The following is a 23,166-nucleotide window of genomic DNA, read 5'->3' as shown; positions in this document are numbered from 1 at the left end:
TAGTGCTGTTTATCAGTCTAGATTTTCTTAGTGAAGAGACTAGTTTTGTTCACTTTAAAAAAGTAGTAATTTTCCTATATATGGTTGGCGTGAGCTCGTTCTGTCTTCAGCCACTTGAAATCAAAGCACCCTGTCCAGCCTGAACAACATAGACAATAAAGAGAACTATTTAAATCCTATCTCTCCTTCCTCATGTTCCTCTTCTCTTTCCCTCCTTTGTACTCTCACTCATTCAGACCAGCATCTGAATGAAAGCCTTCTTTTCCAACTTTTTGCAACAAAGCAGTTCAGGTTGCAAGTGCTTGTCACCGCCTCTTTTTTATGCAGCCTTTTGCAAAGCAGTTGCACATAAGCACTTGCCTATCCATGCCGTCGTTCATGGTTTTATTTGGCTCTTTAAACTACAATATGAGAAACATTCACTTGATAATACTTGTTTAGAATGTTTAAAATCCTTTTGTCCACAGGAGTCGAAGAGAAAAGATAGTTAAAAACCTGATGTGTTGATTTCTCTTCACATTAATCATATTGTATTTTTGTCCTATGAGTAATGACATGTGCTCTGTCACCTGCTTTGACATTGTGAGCCAAGGCACTTAGGGTGTTTTTTAAAATCTTGTCCTGCTCTTCTTTTCTTCTCTCGTCTTTCACGGCCTGTCTCTGGCCCATGAATAATTGTCCAATGACAGCCTGACTTGAGTCATTAAAACTGTGTCAGTGACTGCTGAACCTACAGATAATGTGAGCTAAAGAATCTTGTGTTTTCCCTCGGACACTGTGCATAAATATGGGCTTATTAAAATACAAAGAACATTACATGACAAACTATAATTAGGTTCAATTGATTTCTAGGGCTGCCCCTGAAAGTTGAAGATTTGAATCATCAGTGGGAGACCCCTTAGTGAGATTCCTCAAGTCGAGCAGTTGTTTCATTTAATTTTTTTTGGCAGTCAGTGTACTTCTAGGAATGTTTCTGTCCCCAGATGTAGCTGCAGAGTGGGTGTCCTAGCTTTTATGGTGCTCTCTGGTAGAGGTAGCTGCAGACTCAGATCCAGGGTCTGAGTGAGACAGAGGCAGCTGCCTGGAGTAGGAGGTTTTGAGAAGTGATGAATTTATCGATCACAGCAACCTTATGCAATATATTTGGCTTTTGTTTGATAACTAGTGTACAACCCCTTGTTAGCATAGTTAGCACGCATTAGCTCAGAGGGCTAGCTTTGTTTAACATAGCCTATGACGTGAACATTACTAACACACTGAATGTCCCTGCCGCAACCAGTTCAAACTCTTAAACTCTTTACGAAAAAAAAGGAAGAAATAGTCGAGTATTTTTAATGAACAGCCAGATCTGATGTGTCTGAGGTAATCCTGAGTTGGGTACAAACCTAGAGATTTCCTAATAAATAATGATTTGAAGAGGAGAAAGGCAGCTTTTATAGAATACAGGCCAAGCTAACAGAGAGGATCCTTCAGTGGCCATTTTTTAACAAAGCTAGTTTTTTTCCTCCTTTAGCCGTCTTTGTGCGAACAGTTGTCTGGATACTTCCCCCCACCACTGATGTACTTTTTAGAAGTAGGTAATGGCACTTAATCAATGCGTGTTCCACACAGTCTCAAAATGTCACATTGTCTGCCACAAGTGCTCTTTCGAGAAGTCTTGTCATGCTGCTCAGAAATGGAAAGCAAAAACAGCCCTGAGAGTCTTTCATTCGCCTCATCACCAGTGCTCAACTTCCTTCCCCCCATGTCTCATTTGTCCTCCTTAATGCTTCGTCTGAACAGCACTCACAGACTCGTTCTTTCAGTCAGGGAAATGGGGTTTTGCAGCAAAAGTAGTTTTCTTCACATATTAATTTACCTGTTACCTCTTGCTTGGTTCTCCAAATGCATATGTGCGTGTGTTTTGAGCTCGTCTAGAGGCGCAGCGATGACCACGTGCTGTAGTTGTGACAAAGGAGAGTGACAGAAGCTGTGCTCTTTAAGTCACTATTTTAAGGCAACACAAGTCTTAATGTTTTTCAGCATCCTCTCAACCTTTGTTTCTTTCTATTCTGGCTCTGATTTCAGCCAATGTGGCGGCGGCAGCGGGCGGCTTCATCTATTTCCTGAGCTACCTGCCTTATTTGTTTCTGTGGCCACGCTACGACTTGCTGAGCCACGCACAGAAGGTGTCGGCCTGCCTCATCTCCAATGTGGCCATGGCCATGGGATCTCAGCTCATAGGAATGTTTGAGGGCAAAGGTGAGACTTGAAGAAGTTAGAGTCAATCTCTCTGATCCTTTCTTTTAGAACTGTATTTTTAAATTTTTTGCTCCTCTCCTCTCTGTAGGAACGGGAATCCAGTGGTCAAACATGTTCGACTCTGTGACGATAGACGATGACTTCTCCCTGGCCCAGGTGTTGGGCTTGCTGCTGTTTGACTCTGTCCTCTATGGCTTGGTGGCCTGGTACATGGAGGCAGTTTTTCCTGGAGAGTACGGAGTGCCTCTACCGTCTTACTTCTTTCTACTGGTATGCATCAAAGCTAAGTGGCTCACACTAGCACGCACACACACATTCACCGGGGATGTGACCAAAACTAGGTACATAAGAGGGATGTAATTATGAACAGATAACACATTTAAAAGTGATACAAAGGTGTCAGATAATTTTGTCCCTCCTTTAGTCTCTACAACAGTAGGTGCGTTTTCATGGACCCTAATATTCCACTTATAATCAGAGGCCAATCATAATAAAAATGCCTTGTGTAACCACCTCAATCAAAAGAGACGGGCATGATCTGATCATATCTGCCTAGTCTGTCTTTGCCCCATGGAGGGGTAACATTAGGTTACGACATAGCCGTTTCTATGCACCTCCCTCTGCTGACTTTGACAGAGAATTCTAAAAAAATATTTAGCGCTTTGCTAGAGATACATTCTTATGTGAGTGCTTTGATTACTAATTGTATTCTTTGATTTTGAAACAGCAGTCTTAATGTAACATTGTTGTGTCAGGCTGCAATGTGGAGTCGCTGGACATAACAATCGTCCGTCACTACAAGTAGCCTGCATATGAGACGTTTAGGAAATATCTGTGAATTGTAATGTCAACTAATAATCTGGCCCTAAAATAATATCACAATGTTTCAGGGTGTTTTTGCGACAACGATGTTCTTGATGATATGACAAATTAGTAAAAAATATATTTTATTGTTAATTTAAGAAAATAGAACTGCAACAAAACATGTGACCTAACAGTTTGCCTTAAAAAAACAGGAGAAGTCATACTGTCTGATGTCTGTGTTCTTTATTTACTCAGTGTTGTGATTTCAGGAATATGGTTTATTTTATTGACATTTTAGATTTGATTTCAGTGAGATATTGAGTTTATATTGTGACTATGCTGTTTTAATTTGACTGTTGCTGCTCTAGAAATACCATTTAGTGATAAAATATTCAGTTTTTATTTATGCTCTGAATTTATTCTGTCTTTTCAATAATTCTGTGTAAAATTTACAGCATTAGTTCTCTGAGAATCTCTTTCACATACGACTAAAAATCGGTATTGTAACTGAAATATCTCGATTGAATCAATATCGGCTCGACTCGAATCAGAAATGGAGTTGAATCAGAACCTTGTGAACTGAAATCTAATCCATTCAGGAAATTAGTGTCAATACCCAGCCCTATTTGTAGCTACAGAAAATAACTGGCTTACACTTTGGTTACTACTTACTTATTAATTGTATTACCAGGCTGAACCCCTTCATCTCCTTCTATACTTTACTTGTTGAATGAATTGAATTTTCTCAATAAACTTCTTCTGTTATATTTCTGGCATATTAGATGCGTCACAGCCTGCAGAACCACTTTGCGCACATTGTAAAAGTTAGATCCTGATTAAATTCTTCAGGGCATGTAAATCCACATCTCATCGGAACTTTATTTAGCGCCCATGTAAACAGTTAAACCAGAATCACTAATCAGAATGATTTCAATTGAGCTGAAGAAATATTGTCTCTGTATGTAACTGCAGCTAGTGATTCAAACTTAAATAAGCAAAAACAAAAAAAAAAAAATAATAAAATAAAAAAAAAAATAGGGAAGTTGTTATCAACAAAATATCGCCTAGTCACTAGGTTGGTTATTGTAATATCCGTTCCCAGGAACAAACAGTGAAAAGTATTTTCATGTTTCTGCTCTAATTTGCAGTAACACATACTGTGAGGTTGGATATTTAAGATCATCTAGAAATATACTCACATTTTCTTAAATATTGTTTGAAATTGGTTCAGTAACTTGCTGAAAAGCCATTTGCCTTTCAAAAGAGTTCTTACACTCACTTGCTTATTTGCCTTAATAAGGAATATGATACGTTATACTGGGAGTGCGGTAAAAATGACCAGTGCCATGTATTTGTTAAAAGGCATGAACAAGCCCGAACTGTCACTACCAGGAATTGAACCCTGGTCTGACATGGCTTTCACACTGTAGTTTACAGACACATCATCGTGTGAACAAATGCACTCACAGAGCCATCAGGTAGTTGCGAGGTCGAGGTCTCCTGTAAGAGAAAAAATTGCCTTAGATTGAAGAAATTGCTGCACTCAGTGAAAGTGGCTCTGATATAGTGACAAACGGATGGGATTGAAAATGTGAGGACACAGTTTATCGGCCAGAGGAAGTCCTTGGGTTCAGGCGGCTAGAATAACAGGAAGCGTCTGAGTCTGTCCAGCCAACACAAATAAGGTTCATGTTTATATCAACTATGGATGATCACGAAATGACGTGCCTTGACACACACACACACACACACACACACACACACACACACACACACACACAGCTCATGCTAACCCATTTTCCCAGTGGTCAGGAATTCAAGAGACTGCCAGCAGGGTGTGGGTTAGATGTTGACGCACTTTAGGTCCATTGTATGTGTGGGTGTGAGATGTGAAAATTGGAGGTTTGACTTTGGGTTTTAGGAAGTTCACCAGAGGGAGGTCTGGTCAGGAAACAATACCCTCTGATGTAGAGTGTACGTGAGCAATGTTAATGTTGGGCCACTCTCTCTTTCTTGTGTTTTTATGAATGATCTTGCTCCTGTGCTTCCCTTGTTGCATCCTGTCATTACTTTGCTTCATTTAAAAACCATGGGAAATGCACACATACTGTATATATGATGCAATTTTTGACTTTTATTTTGTGACACAACTCGTGGAAATATGTTGGAAATTAATACTAGATTTGTGAAGTACTGTTTTACACAGCTTTTTGGCTGAGGCCTGTTTTGCCCAACTCTACTTTCTGCCTCTGTCAGTCCCTCACTTTCTCTCAAACCCCATATCTGTCTCATCCTCATCAGCCTTCATACTGGTGCAGCAGCCCCCGCATGGCTTTGTTGAATGAGAAGGAGGAAGAGGAGGACGCCGAGAAGGCTCTCAAAGGGGAATTTATAGAGGAGGAACCAGCTGGATTAGTCTCCGGGATCAAGATTAAGCACCTTGCTAAGGTGAGCAGCAAAAGAGATGAAAAAACTTCATTTTGACATCATAATATTCTGCAAAAACTCTTTTCTGGCCATTTTTTTAGCAGCATAACTGAGAAACAGATTCATTAAATTCTATAAGGTTTACACTACATACTGTGTATTATATGGACTTGTCTGGACAGACATGGGTATAAACTCTAACTGCAGCTTCACTGGTTAACAGAGGCGGTAACTCTAGCTTGCTCAGGTAACGCATGTAAATGTTTTGGGTTTATCCGCTCAACAGGAATTCAAAGTGGGCAACAAGACACGGCAGGCTGTGCGGGATCTTACGGTGAACATGTTTGAGGGACAGATCACGGTGCTGCTGGGACACAACGGTGCTGGGAAGACCACAACACTGTCCATGCTGACAGGTAACCTGCTGAAACACTACAACGTACACAGACACAGCTGAACATACTATATTGGCACCTTTATAAATCCTCAACTGATTGCTTTTTGTGTGTGTTTGTAGGGCTGTTTCCTCCCACTAGTGGCAGGGCATATATCAACGGTTACGACATCTGTCAGGACATGGCTCTGATCCGCCGCAGTCTGGGACTCTGTCCTCAGCATGATGTACTGTTTGATAACCTTACTGTCAGAGAGCACCTGCTCTTCTACGCACAGGTACTCGCACTACATTGCACTTATACACCAAAACACACACACATACACTGAAGCTGAATCTTTGTTCTTGTCACATTAGTTTATTATTCTCCTGCCTGTTCATTGTTGATAGAGATGTTTTTAGCTTGTTAAGTCTCAAAACCTGCACACATAAAAATCAGGCGTTAGTCATTAGTCAGGCTAGACGCTAAGTTAGGTTAGCTCCTGTATGTTTTGCCAGTGTGGGTCACAGAGTTGGTTGAAACTAGCAAATGTTCAGGGTTTTAATTTGAGTGTTAGCCAGCTAGCTTTAGGAAACTTCAGTAACATGAAGCCTGTGGCAAACCTTTGCGAGGTGATGTTAGCTTTTCTAACACCACATATTTAGCCAGCTATGACATAGTATTATAGTATATATAGTAAACAAATCTTTCAAATATTGAGGAATTTCCATTTGGCTGAACATACAGTAGAGACTGCTCTACCTTGCCTCAAGAATATTTACTCCTGGCGCTGCAAAAATAAGGTTGAGAGAACCTTTTAAGATCACAGCCATCCAGAAAACAGCCTTTTCTCCCTGTTGAGGTTGGGAAGAAGGTACCAGTTACACCAGGCCAGCACTGAGAGGCTCACAAAGAGCTACTACCCTCAGGCCAAAAGGATCCTAAATGAAGACAAAGCATAAGATGTGAGCGACTGTTGAGCTGTTTGGAAGTTTGAAGGGACAGCCCAGTGCTCATGGGAACACATTTGTTTATGTGAAGCAGAAATGCTCCCTCTTGAGGACGCTTATCCGCTCGGGAATGCTGCTCTGTGTGCTTGTATCTTGTGCATGTACCTGGTTTTAATGGGTGCATGTTTTGAGACTTTAATTTATTGACATGTTTTTTAAATGATAATTTTAAAGTGTTTTGGTGCTCACTTTGTTTCCATATCATAAATACACTCCATGGCCATTTTATTAGGTACACCTGTACTGTCTAGTGTAATCCAGTACAACAGTTTTGCCATAAAATCTACTTTTACAAAGTTATAACAGCGTTTTTGTTAAAAGTTTTACAAGAATTCAACTATGTGTTTATCATTGGTGTGTTTATCTGCTTGATATCCAGCTGAAGGGCTTCTCCAGAGAAAAGATTCCAGATGAGGTCGACCGGATCATCCGTATCCTGAACCTTGAGGACAAGCGACAGGCTCGCTCCAAGACCCTCTCTGGTGGCATGAAGAGAAAACTCTCTATCGGCATTGCTCTCATCGGAGACTCCAAGGTGATGAATTTCACGAGCATTATTCAGTCTCATTCTTTTTGTCCCATCCTTCCTCAACATAAACCCGGTCTCATCCCTTTATCTGTCTCCAGGTGGTGATGTTAGATGAGCCCACATCCGGTATGGACCCATCAGCTCGACGTGCCACCTGGGACCTTCTGCAAGGGGAGAAGCGCGGTCGCACCATCCTCCTCACCACGCACTTTATGGACGAGGCCGACCTGCTCGGCGACCGCATCACAATCATGGCAGGAGGAGAGCTGCAGTGCTGCGGGTCACCGCTCTTCCTTAAGAACAAATATGGTCAGTGAAGAGTGGAAATAGCTGCAGTGTGATGTCACTTTCAGCTGCCAAATGTTGTGCTATATACAGCAGGCCTTGGCAGCTACGTTATTGTGATCTTTATGAATAGTGGGAATATACATGATTACTACATTAATTATACATGCCTCCTCCTTTCCTCTGCTCACCAGGTGCTGGCTACCACATGGTGATAGTAAAGGACGCTCTTTGTAACGTGTCTGAGATCACCCGCCTTGTCCACATGTATGTTCCTAATGCCACACTCGAGAGCAGCGCAGGGGCTGAGCTCTCTTACATTTTGCCCAAAGAAAGCACCAGCAGGTGAGCCGCTCAGTTCTTTCTTCACATGTAGAATACTCACAATAACTCAGTGTGAAGTGGCCTGAAGGGTAGAGAGACCACCGACCAGAAATCACGCCCGCTGAACATATCGACTAATGATAACTTCTGTGAAAGGGGGCAACCTACGCTAACAATGGGAACATGATTAGAATGAATGCAGGTTCTTTTCTTTGGCTCTATGCATCGAACTCGCTTTTTATCATAAGAGCAATACAAAAAAAGGACTCTAAATTTGCTAACAATGTCGATCTTGGCCTTTCAGCTCTTCTTTCCCTTCAGGTTATTTCTTCCTGTACAACCATCTTTCCTGTTACCTTGTTTTATGTTCTTTTTATGTACTGAAAATCAATATTTTTGTCCCCACACATTGGAATTCCACCCCACAGAGACACTTACTGTTGTTTTATGATGAGATTTAAGGTAGACCGAAAGCCTCATTGACACAGAATGAGATTCAGCAGCTTTACTCTCATCGAGAGCTCATGTTGTAATATTGAGTTGTAGCATTTGTCCCTCTGTGAGGTAGTGTGCAGTGTGTTTCCCTGATGCACTTTGTGTTTGCTCTCAGGTTCGAGCTGCTGTTTGCTGAACTGGAGATGAACAGAGAGGAGCTGGGCATCGCCAGCTACGGAGCTTCAGTAACAACCATGGAGGAGGTCTTCCTCAGGTAGGAGAAGCAAGATGGGTGAATGTGATTGTGTCTTCTTAATTTCATATCTGTAGGGCGTGACTCAGGGTGCAGAAATCAAGCAGCAGTTGTGCAAATGTACTATTAGAAACCATTATAATGTATAAGAGGAGACATTTTAATGGAGAAAAATTGTTTTTTATTTTATACTCAGATTTAAAAAAAATGCCCGTTCTAGCAGCTCTGCAGTCACACATCTATTTTTGAATCCATGCCTCTAACACACTGAGTCACATCCAAGTGTAAAAAGAAACAATTTTCACCCTTGTTTACATGCGAGCCAAGGCCATGGCTGATGTGCTCGCTGTTCTCCTTTGCTCACACATCTCAGCCGCCTGCTGCTCACTGAGCAGTTATTCCCGTTTCCCTGTGGACTCAATGTGTGTATCTGTGGCAACAAGAAGGAGAGCGCTTTTCACTGCAGACCGCTTACTCTGCATGCTACTTCAACTAGCACGAGTGTATGTCATTGTAATTGGCGCTGCCAAGAATGTTTGTCTCACGGGCCTCATTATTTACGAGTCGTGCCGAGAATCCATCAGTGTGTTCTAGCTATAAACATCAAACGTGACACCAAGAAAAGCTGCTGTTTCAACATTTGGTCATTTAACTTCCTTCTGGCGTTTGGTATTTCGCAGCCAAGTAAGATGCCTTGTCAGTTAGATAGTAACACTGCCACCATTCATACTTTTTTTGATGTCTTGATACCACTGTAATCATTAAAACTAAATTAAATACTGTATTATAGTCTCTTCTAATTTGAACCCTCTGATGATCAAACGTTTTTAAGGATTAGCTCATACTGTCAGCTTTAAAACATAAATTTTAACATCTATTTAAATCTTATTTTCTTGGTTAGTTTATAATTTTGTCATTCAATTCCATGGGTAAGATTTGTAGAAATGGTAGACTGGTGGACTTATAAGAAGATGTAACCAAGCTCACACTGACACTGCTGTAGATTTTGTTTTTTTACCATATACATGCATTTTGGAGACGTTTGCTTTCTACAAAAAAGAAAAAACCTATTGTCCTGTTAGTTGCTTCATATTTAAGGTATCTTTTTGTTCCTGTTTTCATTAAGTTGACAGATAACCACAGATTGATTTGTGTGTTCAGGGTGGGAAAGTTGGTGGATTCTAGTTTAGACATCCAGGCAATCCAGCTGCCAGCCCTGCAGTACCAACACGAGAGACGCTCCCATGACTGGACCACAGATGATGCCAGCAGCATCAGTGGCATGACAGACGTCACTGATTTCACAGACAGCGGCACGCTCATCTCAGAGGACTGCTCCAACATCAAGCTGAACACCGGGGTGAGATATGAGGAGGCCCACAAAATGCTGGTCATGTTTTCTGCATATGATTAATTTCACTCACATTCCCCTTTTCTCTCCCATCAGGTGCGACTACACCTGCAACAGTTCTATGCCATGTTCCTGAAGAGGGCGCTGTACAGCTGGAGAAACTGGAAGGTGATGGTGGCTCAGTTCCTGGTCCCCTTGGTCTTCACCGTTGTGGCCTTAGTTGTGGCACGCACCTTTCCCAACCACCGGGAGGCTCCTCAGCTGAGGCTGGCACTCAGCCGCTATGGTCACACCAGGGTCCCCGTGGCTCTGCAGCCTGGGGTGGGTCCCCTGGCCTCTGCCCTGGCACGTACATACAGCTCACAGCTCTCTGCCCAGCTTGGCCAGCTTATCAACGTCACGGGTAAGCACAGTAAGAGACGGGGACTTTGCTTTGATGCCTAGCTGAGTACTTACTAACCACATGCTCCTTTTCTCCTGCTCCTCATCAGACTTCACTGATTACATCCTGACCCAGGCAGAGGAAGAGGGCGGCAGCTTTAATGAGCGGTGTGTGGTGGGCGCTGCTTTCCGTGGCAGCAGCAGCCAGTATGCTGAAGCAACAGCGTACTTCAACAACGAGGGCTACCATACACCCGCCACGGCCCTCATGATGGTGGACAATGCTCTGTTCAAACTTCTAGCTGGGCCGAATGCTTCCATCCAGACAGGCAACTACCCCATGCCGCGCAACCTGTCCGAGATCGCGCAGAGCCAGCTCACAGAGTGAGTAGAGAGACAGGAAAGAGACAAGACTTCTGACATGTTTTATTTTTTGGGGGGGCAAGCACAGTTACAAGCAACACATTTTTTTTACACACTTTCTATCATATAGAAAGGCAAAGTTTTCTAAGGTTATCCAAGAGTTCCTGCTACATGACAAGAAAGATTAGATTTCCTATGAGTGTCAGTCAGTTCTGCTGCACTTTACTGGTGTGATTTATCACCACTTATCTGGGTTCCCATGAAACTGTCTCTGAGGTCAAAGTGTAAATTGAAAATTTCTGGAGGTAAGAAAAACTCATGAAGGGATTTTTGATATGGATTTAAACCCCAGGTCTTTTGGCGCATTTTAGCCATTATGCTGAGAAGGAAAAGACTCATTTGATGAGGTCTGCATCAGTTCTGATTTGAAATCATAAATTACTCTGGAATCTTGTAAGCAAGCTGGCTTATAATTAAACAGGTGGAGATGTTGCATTTCCATCAATTTAAACATGCCAAGCCGCGTCTAAGATGGACCATCTCTGGAGTTAGACCAAAGCATGCCGGACCGCCTCCTAGTGGGTAGTGGTGATGTGTCGCCGACTGCAGCCAACTTCTGATGACCCCCTTCTCCCCTTGAAACATGCCTGTATTGCAAGACTCATTTGATGTCTGTGCAGGAGACCAGAGAGAAACATGTTTTTAAAAATCTCTCTGTGTTCAGTTCTCGGTTTGTTTTGGTTCTAACTGAATCTCTGCAGTTTGAAGTTTAGTTTCTCTCCTGATGTTTATGACTGGTGATGTCTTCGGATGTTTATACTTTAGATACCTGCTTTATTTTACTGTTTCAAGTTTGCTTTCAGCTGTATAGCAGAAGCAGAAACAGCCACAGTGACGTGTTAGATGAAGAGCTCAGCTAACAGGCTCTAACTGCACCTCTGTAAATAGGCCACCTTCAACAAGTAAACTTTTTTTACGTGTCCTGCAGATTTTTTGCTGCAGTACCACAAGTGGCCACTGGGCAGAATTGGAAGTGAGGCTGAGCAGCAGTGTCGTATCCAGTTCTCATACATTCATGGTGGAGATTGAGAGAGCGGTCGTGTATTTCATGTCTGCTTCTCCTTCACTCCACAACTTTTTTCTTTGCCTTTCCTTTGCACTCTTTCTCTTCAGCTTCCTCCATCTTCAAACTCTTTTCTCCTCTTTGTTTTCTCCGCTGACCTTCTCATTCTTTTCCATCATCTGCAGAGGCAAGACGGGCTTCGCCATCGCCATCAACCTCATGTACGGTATGGCCTCCCTGTCCAGCACATTTGCCCTGCTGCTCGTAACAGAGTCCTCTATCAAGTCCAAGCACGTGCAGCAAGTCAGTGGCGTCTACCTGTCGAACTTCTGGTTTTCTGCGCTGCTGTGGGACCTGGTCAACTTCCTGCTGCCCTGTCTGCTCATGCTGGTCAGTATGACATCTGATTATTTCTTGGGATAAATGCACTGAAACACAAGTTGGTTACACTGTATCATGTTTTAACTCATTTTATGCTCCTAGGTGGTGTTTAAGGCATTCGGAGTCAAGGCTTTCGTCGACAACAACCATCTGGTGGATGTGTTGTTGTTACTGCTGCTGTACGGCTGGGCTGTTGTGCCTCTCATGTACCTGCTCAGCTTCCTCTTCTCCACTGCTGCTACTGCCTACACACGCCTCACCATCTTTAACATGATCTCTGGCACTGCAACCTTTCTGGCTGTCACCATCATGACCATCCCAGGTGAGAGGCGACATGTGGTTTCAGCACTTTAAGACATTCAGAGTGTCTCTTGTACTACACGATACCTAGAGGATGCTGGTTATAAGATGTCCCCACCTTCTCGGACAGCTTAGGAACAATGTCAGAGTAGTCCAGAGATACTTTCAGTCCACATTTTTTGAAATAATGAATATATTTTGCTGTGGGCCGGGTGGACAGCTTTGGCGGACTGGATGTTTCCCATGGGCCGGCAGTTAGGGCTGGATAGGAAGCCAGTGAGGGATCATGCTCTAGGTACTCCTACTGTTGATCGATGGGATAACTGCCACTGACTAGAAGGAATCGACAACAAAATCAGGACAAATATGAGGGACACTGTATTCAAAAATAAGAATACAAAAGAAATAAGTGTTGCCTTATCATCCCTGTTAATGTCCTCCTTATGAATTCCTTCTCCAGAGCTGAACCTGCAGCACCTGTCGCACTTACTGGATAAGGTGTTCCTCATCTTCCCAAACTATTGCCTGGGCATGTCCTTCAGCCAGTTCTACCAGAACTACGAATTTATCTCGTTCTGCAACTCCAGTCCAATCACCCGGACAGTGTGCGAAATCTTAAGTAAGTACTGCCTAAATGTGGCCTCAGAGAATGAAATAGAGGTGGCACAGTGTATAGTTTTTGTTATAAAATGGCGACAGTGTTGTCTACCAACTGAATCTACCATTCATTATGTGATGAATATATGATATAGGAGATATAAATATAAGGATGAGTCATAATGTGAGAGGCAGTATTACACATATGAGATGACGGTGGGGGTTTATCTTTGCTTTATCATTCATCATTGCTTTCACCAAAGAATAAATAAAATGCATAATGCACCAGACACAATTTATCTAACCACTGTTTAAGCTGTAAATTGTATTTTAATAATCCCGGTTTAACCTTTTGTTTTATTGTTTTTTACTCTAACTTCCTGTCTTATATCACCAAAAGAAAAACTAATTAAATATTGCGATTTCTTGTGAAAGCTTTGCACATTTCTGACCTTAGTTGACTTGACATAACTGCATTTTCCTGATTCTAGACATCACGTACCAGGAAAACTACTTCTCAATGTCAGAACCTGGTGTCGGACGCTTCCTTGTGGCCTTCTCAGTGCAAGGTTTGGTCTTCATCGCTCTGCTGTTTGTCATCGAGCTGCAGTGTGTACGCACTCTCCGGCGACTCCTCGCCTCTCTGGGCAGAAGACGTAAACAGGTACATCAACTGTGGGAGCAGTGACAAAATAGTCTTTTTCTGTGAGAATGGAAACTTTACCGTTTTATTAGAAGTCTCACAGCAGCCACAGCTTGAACTGCGCAGGAGGTCTCTCTGGGAAACTGTTATACAAGTATGGTTGAATATATTTTAAACTGTAGCCTGAGAGAGGTTATAAGTTGAAGATTACAATTTCCACAGGCTCTCTCTGCTATGTAATTGAACTAAACTTGCCCAATCTTGTCTATTAAGTGTCAAAGATGTAGATTATTTTTCGGCCAATCCCTATGAAATACTATTACACAGTAAACTCCTGCATTGTATTTCTATTATAGTCCGTTTTTAAGTGTTAAAACAATCTGTAAACATGTACCTTTGCTGCCAGACGACACATGAGGTCACTTGATGTCCCTTTTTACTGTGACATGGAGACACAATGTCGTACTTTTTTTCCCAGGATATTTTCTGTTTTATATTGTATTTAGTGTACCGAATAGTTTCTAGTTTCATTCATTATGTTGACATGAGAGTTCTAAATCGACATTTTAATGCTGCACAGCTTTTTGTCTATTTGTCTACTCACTCTGTTTAAACCCATCATTGCTGCACAGTTGCAGATAAAGATCAGGCCAATCCAAATGTCAGACTTTATTGAAAAAATGATTCAAAAATTTACAACATGTTATTATCTAACAAAATAACCTGCTTCAGACTGTCTTTGTTGGCATTTACCTTCTCAAAAACACCTTCACTGCGGCCATGAAGCTGTTTGCTCTCCTGCTTGCCGCACACAAAGGAGTCACTTGTGTTAACAGGACGGTCTAGCAGCAATCTAACAGCACCATAAATTACATTTAATCAGTAAAGAAAGTTGATTTAAAGACTTCGCAGGATTTTGCAGAACAAATAGGTGTAGACTTGTATAGAAGTAATCCTCTTATCACTTAAGACACACTGGAAGCTTCTTATTGTCTGTGTTTGGGCATTTATGGGCATTTTTTAGGGTGATGACCTCATAAAATACGATGACATTGTAAGCTTTATTCTAAACCCTCAATAGAAGCGTCCAATATAAAATGACATTGAATACAGCCTTAATTGTAGCTCTGTGTGCGTGTGTGTGTGTCTCAGTTGCCTCTAATAGAGGATGCAGCACTGCTTCCAGAGGACAGGGATGTCGCTGAAGAGAGGAAGAGAGTCCTGGAGTGCCAGCCAGTCGTAGAGTCTATGGTTGGCAGCCCTCTCATACTGCAGGAGCTCAGCAAGGTGTGTAGCGCAGGAGGATTTTCCTTGTCTGAATGAGACAGACTGCCTCAGTGTTAAATATATGTGACTCCAGAGGTGTGTGTGTGTGTGTGTGTGTGTGTGTGTGTGTGTGTGTGTGAGATACAATAAGCTGGTAGAGACCCACTGTTATCTCTCCCTCTCAGGTGTACAGCAGTGGGCAGAATCTCCTGGCTGTTGACAGGTTGTCTCTAGCTGTCGGGAAAGGGGAGTGTTTCGGCCTCCTGGGCTTCAATGGAGCAGGAAAGACCACAACATTTAAGATGCTGACAGGTGATGAGAGCGTTACCTCCGGGGATGCTTACATTGATGGATACAGCATCTTGAGGGATGTTAAGAAGGTAAGAGCAGAAGGACATTTCTATAAAGTCGAAGATGATTCGATGCCACGCTGCTTTTAAAAGGCCATGATCTGACAGAGGACATTTATCTCTGGGTCACAGGTGCAGCAGCGCATCGGTTACTGCCCTCAGTTTGATGCTGTGCTGGATCACATGACTGGAAGAGAAACTCTAAGTATGTACGCCAGGCTCAGAGGAATACCAGAGAGGTATGTGTCTGGTTGTGTGGAGAACGTCCTGAGGTCGCTGCTGCTGGAGCCTCACGCTGATAAACTGGTCCGCAGCTACAGGTAGGTGGACTGTTCTGAGCCATTACTTTTTCTGTTTTGTGAGTATTACTCTTTCTGCTGAGCATGTGTCTAAATGCCATGTCACTATCAACATATGCAGTGGCGGCAACAAGCGGAAGCTGAGTGCAGGCATGGCTCTGATTGGTGGGCCTCCTGTCATCTTCCTGGATGAGCCTTCAACTGGGATGGACCCTGTGGCGAGGAGGCTGCTGTGGGACGCTGTTACACGCACAAGGGAGTCTGGAAAGGCCATAATCATCACTTCTCATAGGTGAGCTTCATACTATGTGTGAGGTATCAGCAGACCTACTTCTGTTTCAGAATAAGAAGGACGTATTCAGTGGTAGAAGGAGCAGATAGATGCTTTACTTAAATAAAAGTATCAACACCCTGATGTAAAAATCAGGGATGCACTGATTCATCGGCTTAACATCGGCTTAACACATTGTTGACTGCCCTTAACCTATCGGCAAATAGATGACATTCATGGCAGTGCCTGTTGTTTGCAGTTTTCTGCTGGCTACATTTTGTGTCCATTATTTGCCTTCAGACTCAAACAACAGTTGCTAGCATACCCAGCTGCTGATGTAGAGATGAAGTCACCTGCTGGACCCAACTCTGGCATGGTACTAGTGAACCATGGCTGCACATGTGGTTTATTTTCATGTCTGTTTTCAGCAAGCAACTGTTAAGCTCTGCATCTTACATCTTGAGTGACAAGAGAAAAAGCCTGAGCTGCGACAAGACAGATGAGCTTATCTTTGTAAAGAGGAACAGGCATTTTACTAATAGACAGGCTGTGAGGTACTGATAATGTTTTTTTTTTCTTTTCTTTGTTAATATCCGGAAGAGGAGGTGCCCTGTTTCATAGACAAGCAACAATAAAACAGCAGAACTGGCACCGACTATCAGCCAAATTGTTAAACATTGGTGTCAGTCATCATGTGATATATATTTTGAAATTAAACAAGAGTTTATACTGGAGAAGTATCTGTTGCATGGAAACCACAAGTACAGACAGGCTGTTTGTAATTTTAGAGTAAATAACACCAGAATTACTGAAGTTACTGGAATATATAAAGGGCTGGACAGTAACTGGAGGATCTGCAGCCTCTGTGATGATAATGTTATGGGAGATAAGTATTTTATTTTTGTTTGACTGTCAGAATGTACGCTTAATGACTTACAGAGAAAGGTATTTGCCAGAGTATTATTTTAACCGTCCATCTATGTTACTTTTTGGCCCAAAAGTAATTTATAAACTAGGTGTTTTTTTTAAAGAATGTAGGGCTGCAACTAACGATTATTTTCATTGTCGACTAATTTGTCGATTATTTCTTCAATTAGTCGATGAATCATTTTATTGAAAAATGTGTTAAAATGTTGAAAAATGTCGGACTGTCTCTCCCACACCCCAAAATGATGTCATCTAATGTCTTGTTTCGTACTCACGGCACTCACGTTTTAGTTCACCGACATGGGAGAGTGTGTAAAGCTGCCAGTATTTGAGCGTAAGAACCTGCAATAAGAGTATTTTGGGGTGCTTTTATAGTACATTGCTATGAAAAATGACTCAAACCAATTAGTCAACTTCTAAAATAGTCACCGATTATTTTAATAGTCGATTAGTCATCCATTAGTCGACTAATCATTGCAGCCCTAGCAGAATGTCCTACCTTTGTTTAAGTGATGTTGGTTGTACTTTAGCCACATTGTGTGCCACTGTTTTGTTATTGTGTGTATCACCATGTGATATGATAGTGATTTATAGAGTCAAATAAATGATATAAAAAGAAACGGCCAAGGATTTCACAAATGGTGAATTCCAAGTAAGAATACTCCATTACAGTAAAAGTACAAGTAAATTACATGTACTAAGTAGAGTACTTGACTAAATTAACTTAAGTTACATTCCATCACTAGAAATATTGTTCATCTGACTTAACTACATGTAGCTATAGTTACACATTACTACACAAATGAATATTTTACACACAGAAAATATTTGAACTTAACAAAATATGATGTATTATTATAGATGAAACTACCCATTGGTATATAAATCACTTAAATTAGCACTACTTCCATCTAAATTGGTAAATTGCCACATTCACATAAATGCATCATTAATAATAAGCCAATATTATAATAATATACCACTCTAACCAGCCATTTTTTGCCATAACAAGTACTTTTACTTTTGATACTTAGAGTATGTAATTGTACTTTTACTTAAGTAGTATTTTGAATGAATTTCACTTGCAGTGGAGTATTTTTACAGTGTGGTATAGTTACTTAAGTAAAGATCTGAATATATCTTTAAAGTCAAAGTCCATTATAGCCCGATATTCACAAAGTGTGTCTCAAAGGGCTGCACATAGAATTAAACAATAATGAACAACATAAGCAAAACAAATATTCATAAAACAAATAGTTGAATTATTTAAAAAAAATATATATATATAAATCTCAAGGATACAGGTGAAAAAACACTCATCTACAAAAATGTGTAGCATCTTTAAAGAAGTTATACATCCCATGTAAAGCAGGAGAAGTGAGGATGCTTACGCCTTTAACCCGCCTCCCTGATGTGTTTCCTCACCAGTATGGAGGAGTGTGAGGCCCTGTGCACCAGGCTGGCAGTGATGGTCAACGGTCAGTTCAAGTGCCTCGGGAGCCCCCAACACCTGAAGAGCAAGTTTGGCAGTGGATACACCCTGCTGGCCAAAGTGCACATAGAGGCCGAGTTGGAGGACAGCGACCTGCAGCTTTTTAAAGACTTCATTGAAAGCACCTTCCCAGGTCAGACTCACAAAGTCACACATTTACTACGATAACTATAAAGATAACTGGAAATAAATTAATTCACTCAAAGTAAACAAAATGTGTTTACTGCCACAGTAACCATAAAAATAAACAAGACCATAACTGTGATTATGTTTTAAAATATCTGATTGTAGCTTCACAAACCGTGTCAAAATGTATCTTTTTCTCTGCTGATTTTCAAGATGTTTGTGCTCTGCATCAAACAGTTCAGGGTGTTCTGCTGTTGATCTGAAACAGTAAATGAATAACAGCAAATCTAACCCTGTGAATTTTCTCCCACCACAGGAAGTCAACTAAAGGATGAGCACCAGGGAATGGTGCACTATCATTTGACTGACAAAACACTGACCTGGGCCCAGGTAACCGAACTTCACACAAATTCAGTACATCTCTGCAGTTGTGCTGTGTTAGGGCTCCCTCTAGTGGATAGAATGGTACACAGTAATGCATAAATACCTGAGCTACAAATTTACAGCTTCAAAGAAATGTTCAACCACAGAAGTTTAACATGTGGATGGCAAAACAGGGCAGTCTCTAAATTTAAAAAAAAAAAGAGTAGATGTGAGTGTAAAAGTGATGTTAGTAGCTGTGTTTGCACAGGTTCAGATACAAAGTGTATTTATTTGTATTTTCAGTGTTCAAAAGATGCAGACTGTAGCTTTAACTGTGATCTTTGAAGCCTTGATTAACACCAGAGATTTAATTTGTTTGTTTTATTATATAGTTTGCAGGGAGAGTGCACAATTAAAAGTAATTGCACCAGCATTAGCCAGCAGCTTATTTTCATCTGTTGTTCATGGCTCTGTCCAGCAGAGGCTGAGATGCAGCTGCTGGACAGAGCCATGATCTGTTTGGAGAGCCATAACAAGGAAAACAAACATCACATACTGTGTGTTTTCTAATCTGGGGAGAAGGATTTTAAATTGAAAGTTAAAACAACAAGGGTATGATGGGTTATAGGGTGATTTGCAGTGCCCTTCCCATTGACTCCACCAGTCTCTATTAGTTGTGAGTATGGAATTCCACTTCCTCATTACTTAAAACCTCAGAAAGCAGACTGATTAAAGGCTGTCTCTCTAAACTGCGGCACCCAGTCAGCCCTAGCAGATGCCCTTGTCCTACTGCCACTGTCGAGATAGGCCAGGCTTCCTCCAAGGGTGCTTTCACACCAGCCCTGTTTGGTTTGGTTCAATCTAACTCAAGTTCGTTTGCCCCCTAAGTGCGGTTTGTTTGGGCAGGTGTGAACACAGCAATCTCACTCGGGTGCGCACCAAAACAACCGGACCGAGACCTTCTTGAAGAGGTGGTCTCTGGTGCGGTTTGTTTGTGGTGAGAACGTGTTCCGACCTCGATCTGAACCAACTGCAGTCACATGACACGTTGTTTAAGGGAAATTTAAGGGAGTCACACCTGCCTGTGACTAGGTGGTTTTGCAGTAAGAGAGATGAGGGGGAAAAGATCATAGTGTGTACAGGTAGCTGTGCAGCAGTCGGAGACAACTGGTGTCTGATGCTCTTAAAATGATTCAGATTAAACTTAACGCCGCTGATGGCCCTACTTACTTGTTTTTTGAAGTGTGTGTCAATTGTAATGCCTGGATGTTTACCATGTGCTACATATGTGATGATGTCACCATTAATAAAAACGTCAGCAAACTGTTTTGCTTACATGAATGTCAGAGATCTGTCAGCTAGCCAGTCCGACAGCTTGCTCATTGACGCTGTCAGTTTGGCTGCAGCATGTTCTGTAGATCTTGTATCAGAGGCATGACGCATGTTTTCTCTCTCCCTATGCTCCACTCCCACTCAGGTGTTTGGCACCTTGGAGGCAGCCAAAGAGAAATACCAGATTGAAGACTACTGCGTGAGCCAGATATCACTGGAGCAGGTGTTCCTCAGCTTTGCCCAGTTCCAGCATTGCACAGAGAGTCGGAGGAAGTGAGAGGAGCGAGGAGTCCGTCCATCCATTGTCCATTTTCTCCAGTGGTGTGTGTGTGCGGGACCTGTGTGCACAGACTTGCCCCGATTACACAGCAGGTGTGTACACAGGCTGGAGCAGGTTTATCTCCAGCTCCGTTTTTACCTTCATCAACAACACACACACACACTGGGCCAGTCGCATCAACTTCAGCATTTCTACTACTGTACCACATCAGTGTGTCTTCGTCGGGTCATTGATGCCGTTGTTATTGTCGTTGTTGTGTGACAAAGACGTTGGAGAATTAAGACGTGCTGGACGATGATGATACCAAGTCATGAACTCTCGAGTACTGCACCTTTTTAGTGAGGTCAAAGACACCACTCATTAGATACTACCACTACTCTGAACTGTGTGTGACAGGGTTTGTTTGTGTGTGTGCACTTATGCATTTTTTGTTATTTATGATTTGATTTTATTTCTTGATTATGTTTCCAAGACTTTGTGCTCTGTTTTTTTTCTGTGATCATCAATCATCACAAGAGAATGAACCACTCCATTTGATATCTGTATGAAATCATTGCACACCTTTGCGCCTTATCTAACCAATGAGGGTTGTTGTTTCTTTATATTGCCCTATACAAAATGCCTGGTTATCCTTAAGAGCCTCTTAATGTCGTTGCCAGATGTAAATAAAGTGATGTGTTCATGGTACTACAAGAAAAAACACTTACTCGTTCAGGCCAGAGCAGAACATTTACTCATTTAAAGACTGTTTTGGGCACATTAATGAATGCATGTATACAATACGACTTACAGAGTGCATGATACTGGAAGAGCAGAGAGCTGCTAGTGTTTACTAGAAGACCGTCCTTTCTGAGGATTAATCCTCAGAGTACATTCAGTCCAATCTGCATATTTGATACACCTCTATTGTTCAGGTGTTTGTGAACTAATGTTTCGGTTTTCCTGCCAAACAGGTTACGGGAACAGCGTGTTCAGTCCACCCATTACAGTTTACTTGCAAGCTATTTTGGAAGAAATCATTGTGTGACGCAGATTATTTTTTGAATGTTGCGGTAAAACGGGAGGTCTTGGCTGCAAATTAAGTCGTATCAGACTGCATGTAAATGACTTAGACCTGAAAACAGCAAGACTGCAATGACCTGTGAGGTGTTTTTGTACATTTTGTTTCCCTTTTTTCTTGCAGCTATGCATTTCATATGGTACACGTGTGTGTGTGTGTGTGTGTGTGTGTGTGTGTGTGTGTGTGTGCATGAGAGAGAGATGGGGGTGTAAAAAGAGTATGGCAACACGATTCCTGAATTCACCCACACCTTTCTAAGGCTACACCCATGCTAATGTATTTGTTTTAAAATCAATATCGATCACTATGTTCGTTAGCTTGGATGTGGCCTACAGTCGTGTAATAGTCCTTAAATATTAAAACCAAGAGATTGTTATTGCGCTGTGGACAAACTGTACTACTGTGTCATCTTTAATGTCGAGCTGCTCCTTCAGGAAATGCCAGGAAATGCAATAACAAAACCCAACAATGATATAGATGATAAAAACGCATAAAATGGATGCCTTGTCCTGAGAAAGAATGATCAGCGCAATGTTTGTTCCTCTTTCATTTGGATGTGCTACTATGAAACCTCTTTTCAAAATGAGCCCGATTTATCACTGTCTCAAAGCCTAGTTTGTGCTTTAAGAAAGTTGTAAAAAGATTAATATATTCTGTGTGAATATTTCCCCCCAAAAAAGATGAGAAATGTATCGTAGATCCTGCTTTTCATCCATGTTAGAGATCAATATTATAATCCGGGATCTATCAGAAATTGTACTAACTTTAAATGACATTCCTACTCTCAAGAAAATCACTCTGACTTCACAGAAGTGAGATGAATGTATTCACCGTCTTACACAAAAGCAAAAAGCACTCACGTTAATCAGCTTTACTAACCGCTTCATATGATTCACAGAGCTTTCTTCATGTCACCACATGTGCGTGTGAGAAAGTAAGAGACTGACATTCCAGGAAGACACAGATATATGTGGCTTATTGGTCTTGAAAGGATTTGACCTCCTAATTTTGACTTTTGTTACATTTGTTTGTGTATTTGCACTTTTTTTTCTCATTACATGTACGACTTGAATCAATTGCAATGTTAGATATGTAGTGAAAGGAGGAACGGAGGGGTTTGCGCTGCTGATGTTGGAAGGATTGAGTTATGCTGAAATGCAGTGTATCATATTAAAAAAGGGAATTTACATCATTGTAATTGTGTACTGTACTGTACCATGAAACTGACATTGTCAACTGTATATGTATCGCTGTTCTTTTTAAATTAAATAATGCTCTATGCAAATGGTAGCAAGTACCAGTGTCTCTTTTTTTCCACCAAGTGACACTTCACACCTTTGTTGAGTCTATTTGCAAGGCTTACAAGCACTACATGGGAAAATATTTATATTATAACCCTTAAAAAACATACCTTTTTTGACCTTTGAGAGGCTACCTGTATTGAAAAAATACAAAAATATATTTCAAATGATGCCACAGCTTGTCATGGAGACGGATTATCCAGGGTGGCGCTGAACTTATCCTTCATCCTCCGTCCAGTTCCGGCCCGACCTCAAAGCTAGGACTATACAAGCCAGGAAGTCTTCGATAGTTAAAGCACCTTCCTCAACCTCAAGAAAAGATTGAAGAGGTGTTGGAA

The 23,166-nt window shown here is 41.6% G+C and overlaps 1 protein-coding gene across 1 annotated transcript in view; it reads left to right on the top strand.

Annotated features, from left to right (window-relative positions):
- Positions 1-22,817, top strand: part of abca3b (ATP-binding cassette, sub-family A (ABC1), member 3b) — a 40,065-nt gene extending 17,248 nt beyond the window's left edge. The window contains exons 9-31 of the mRNA XM_049560571.1: positions 2,068-2,241; positions 2,330-2,511; positions 5,347-5,493; positions 5,759-5,888; positions 5,990-6,144; positions 7,236-7,391; positions 7,484-7,694; positions 7,865-8,015; positions 8,605-8,703; positions 9,844-10,042; positions 10,130-10,436; positions 10,525-10,798; positions 12,026-12,230; positions 12,324-12,543; positions 12,982-13,140; positions 13,610-13,782; positions 14,914-15,048; positions 15,213-15,407; positions 15,510-15,697; positions 15,798-15,968; positions 18,303-18,499; positions 18,809-18,882; positions 20,333-22,817. Of these exons, the coding sequence (XP_049416528.1) occupies positions 2,068-2,241; positions 2,330-2,511; positions 5,347-5,493; positions 5,759-5,888; positions 5,990-6,144; positions 7,236-7,391; positions 7,484-7,694; positions 7,865-8,015; positions 8,605-8,703; positions 9,844-10,042; positions 10,130-10,436; positions 10,525-10,798; positions 12,026-12,230; positions 12,324-12,543; positions 12,982-13,140; positions 13,610-13,782; positions 14,914-15,048; positions 15,213-15,407; positions 15,510-15,697; positions 15,798-15,968; positions 18,303-18,499; positions 18,809-18,882; positions 20,333-20,464 (4,034 nt within the window). The 3' untranslated portion in view covers positions 20,465-22,817. The remainder of the gene's footprint in view (positions 1-2,067; positions 2,242-2,329; positions 2,512-5,346; positions 5,494-5,758; positions 5,889-5,989; positions 6,145-7,235; positions 7,392-7,483; positions 7,695-7,864; positions 8,016-8,604; positions 8,704-9,843; positions 10,043-10,129; positions 10,437-10,524; positions 10,799-12,025; positions 12,231-12,323; positions 12,544-12,981; positions 13,141-13,609; positions 13,783-14,913; positions 15,049-15,212; positions 15,408-15,509; positions 15,698-15,797; positions 15,969-18,302; positions 18,500-18,808; positions 18,883-20,332) is intronic.
- Positions 22,818-23,166: the final 349 nt, after the last annotated feature.

This window comes from Epinephelus fuscoguttatus, linkage group LG19 (genome assembly GCF_011397635.1).
Source record: "Epinephelus fuscoguttatus linkage group LG19, E.fuscoguttatus.final_Chr_v1".
Lineage (NCBI taxonomy): Eukaryota > Metazoa > Chordata > Actinopteri > Perciformes > Serranidae > Epinephelus > Epinephelus fuscoguttatus.
Note: the sequence above shows the minus strand (reverse complement) of the source record. Positions and strands in the feature narration are given on the sequence as shown.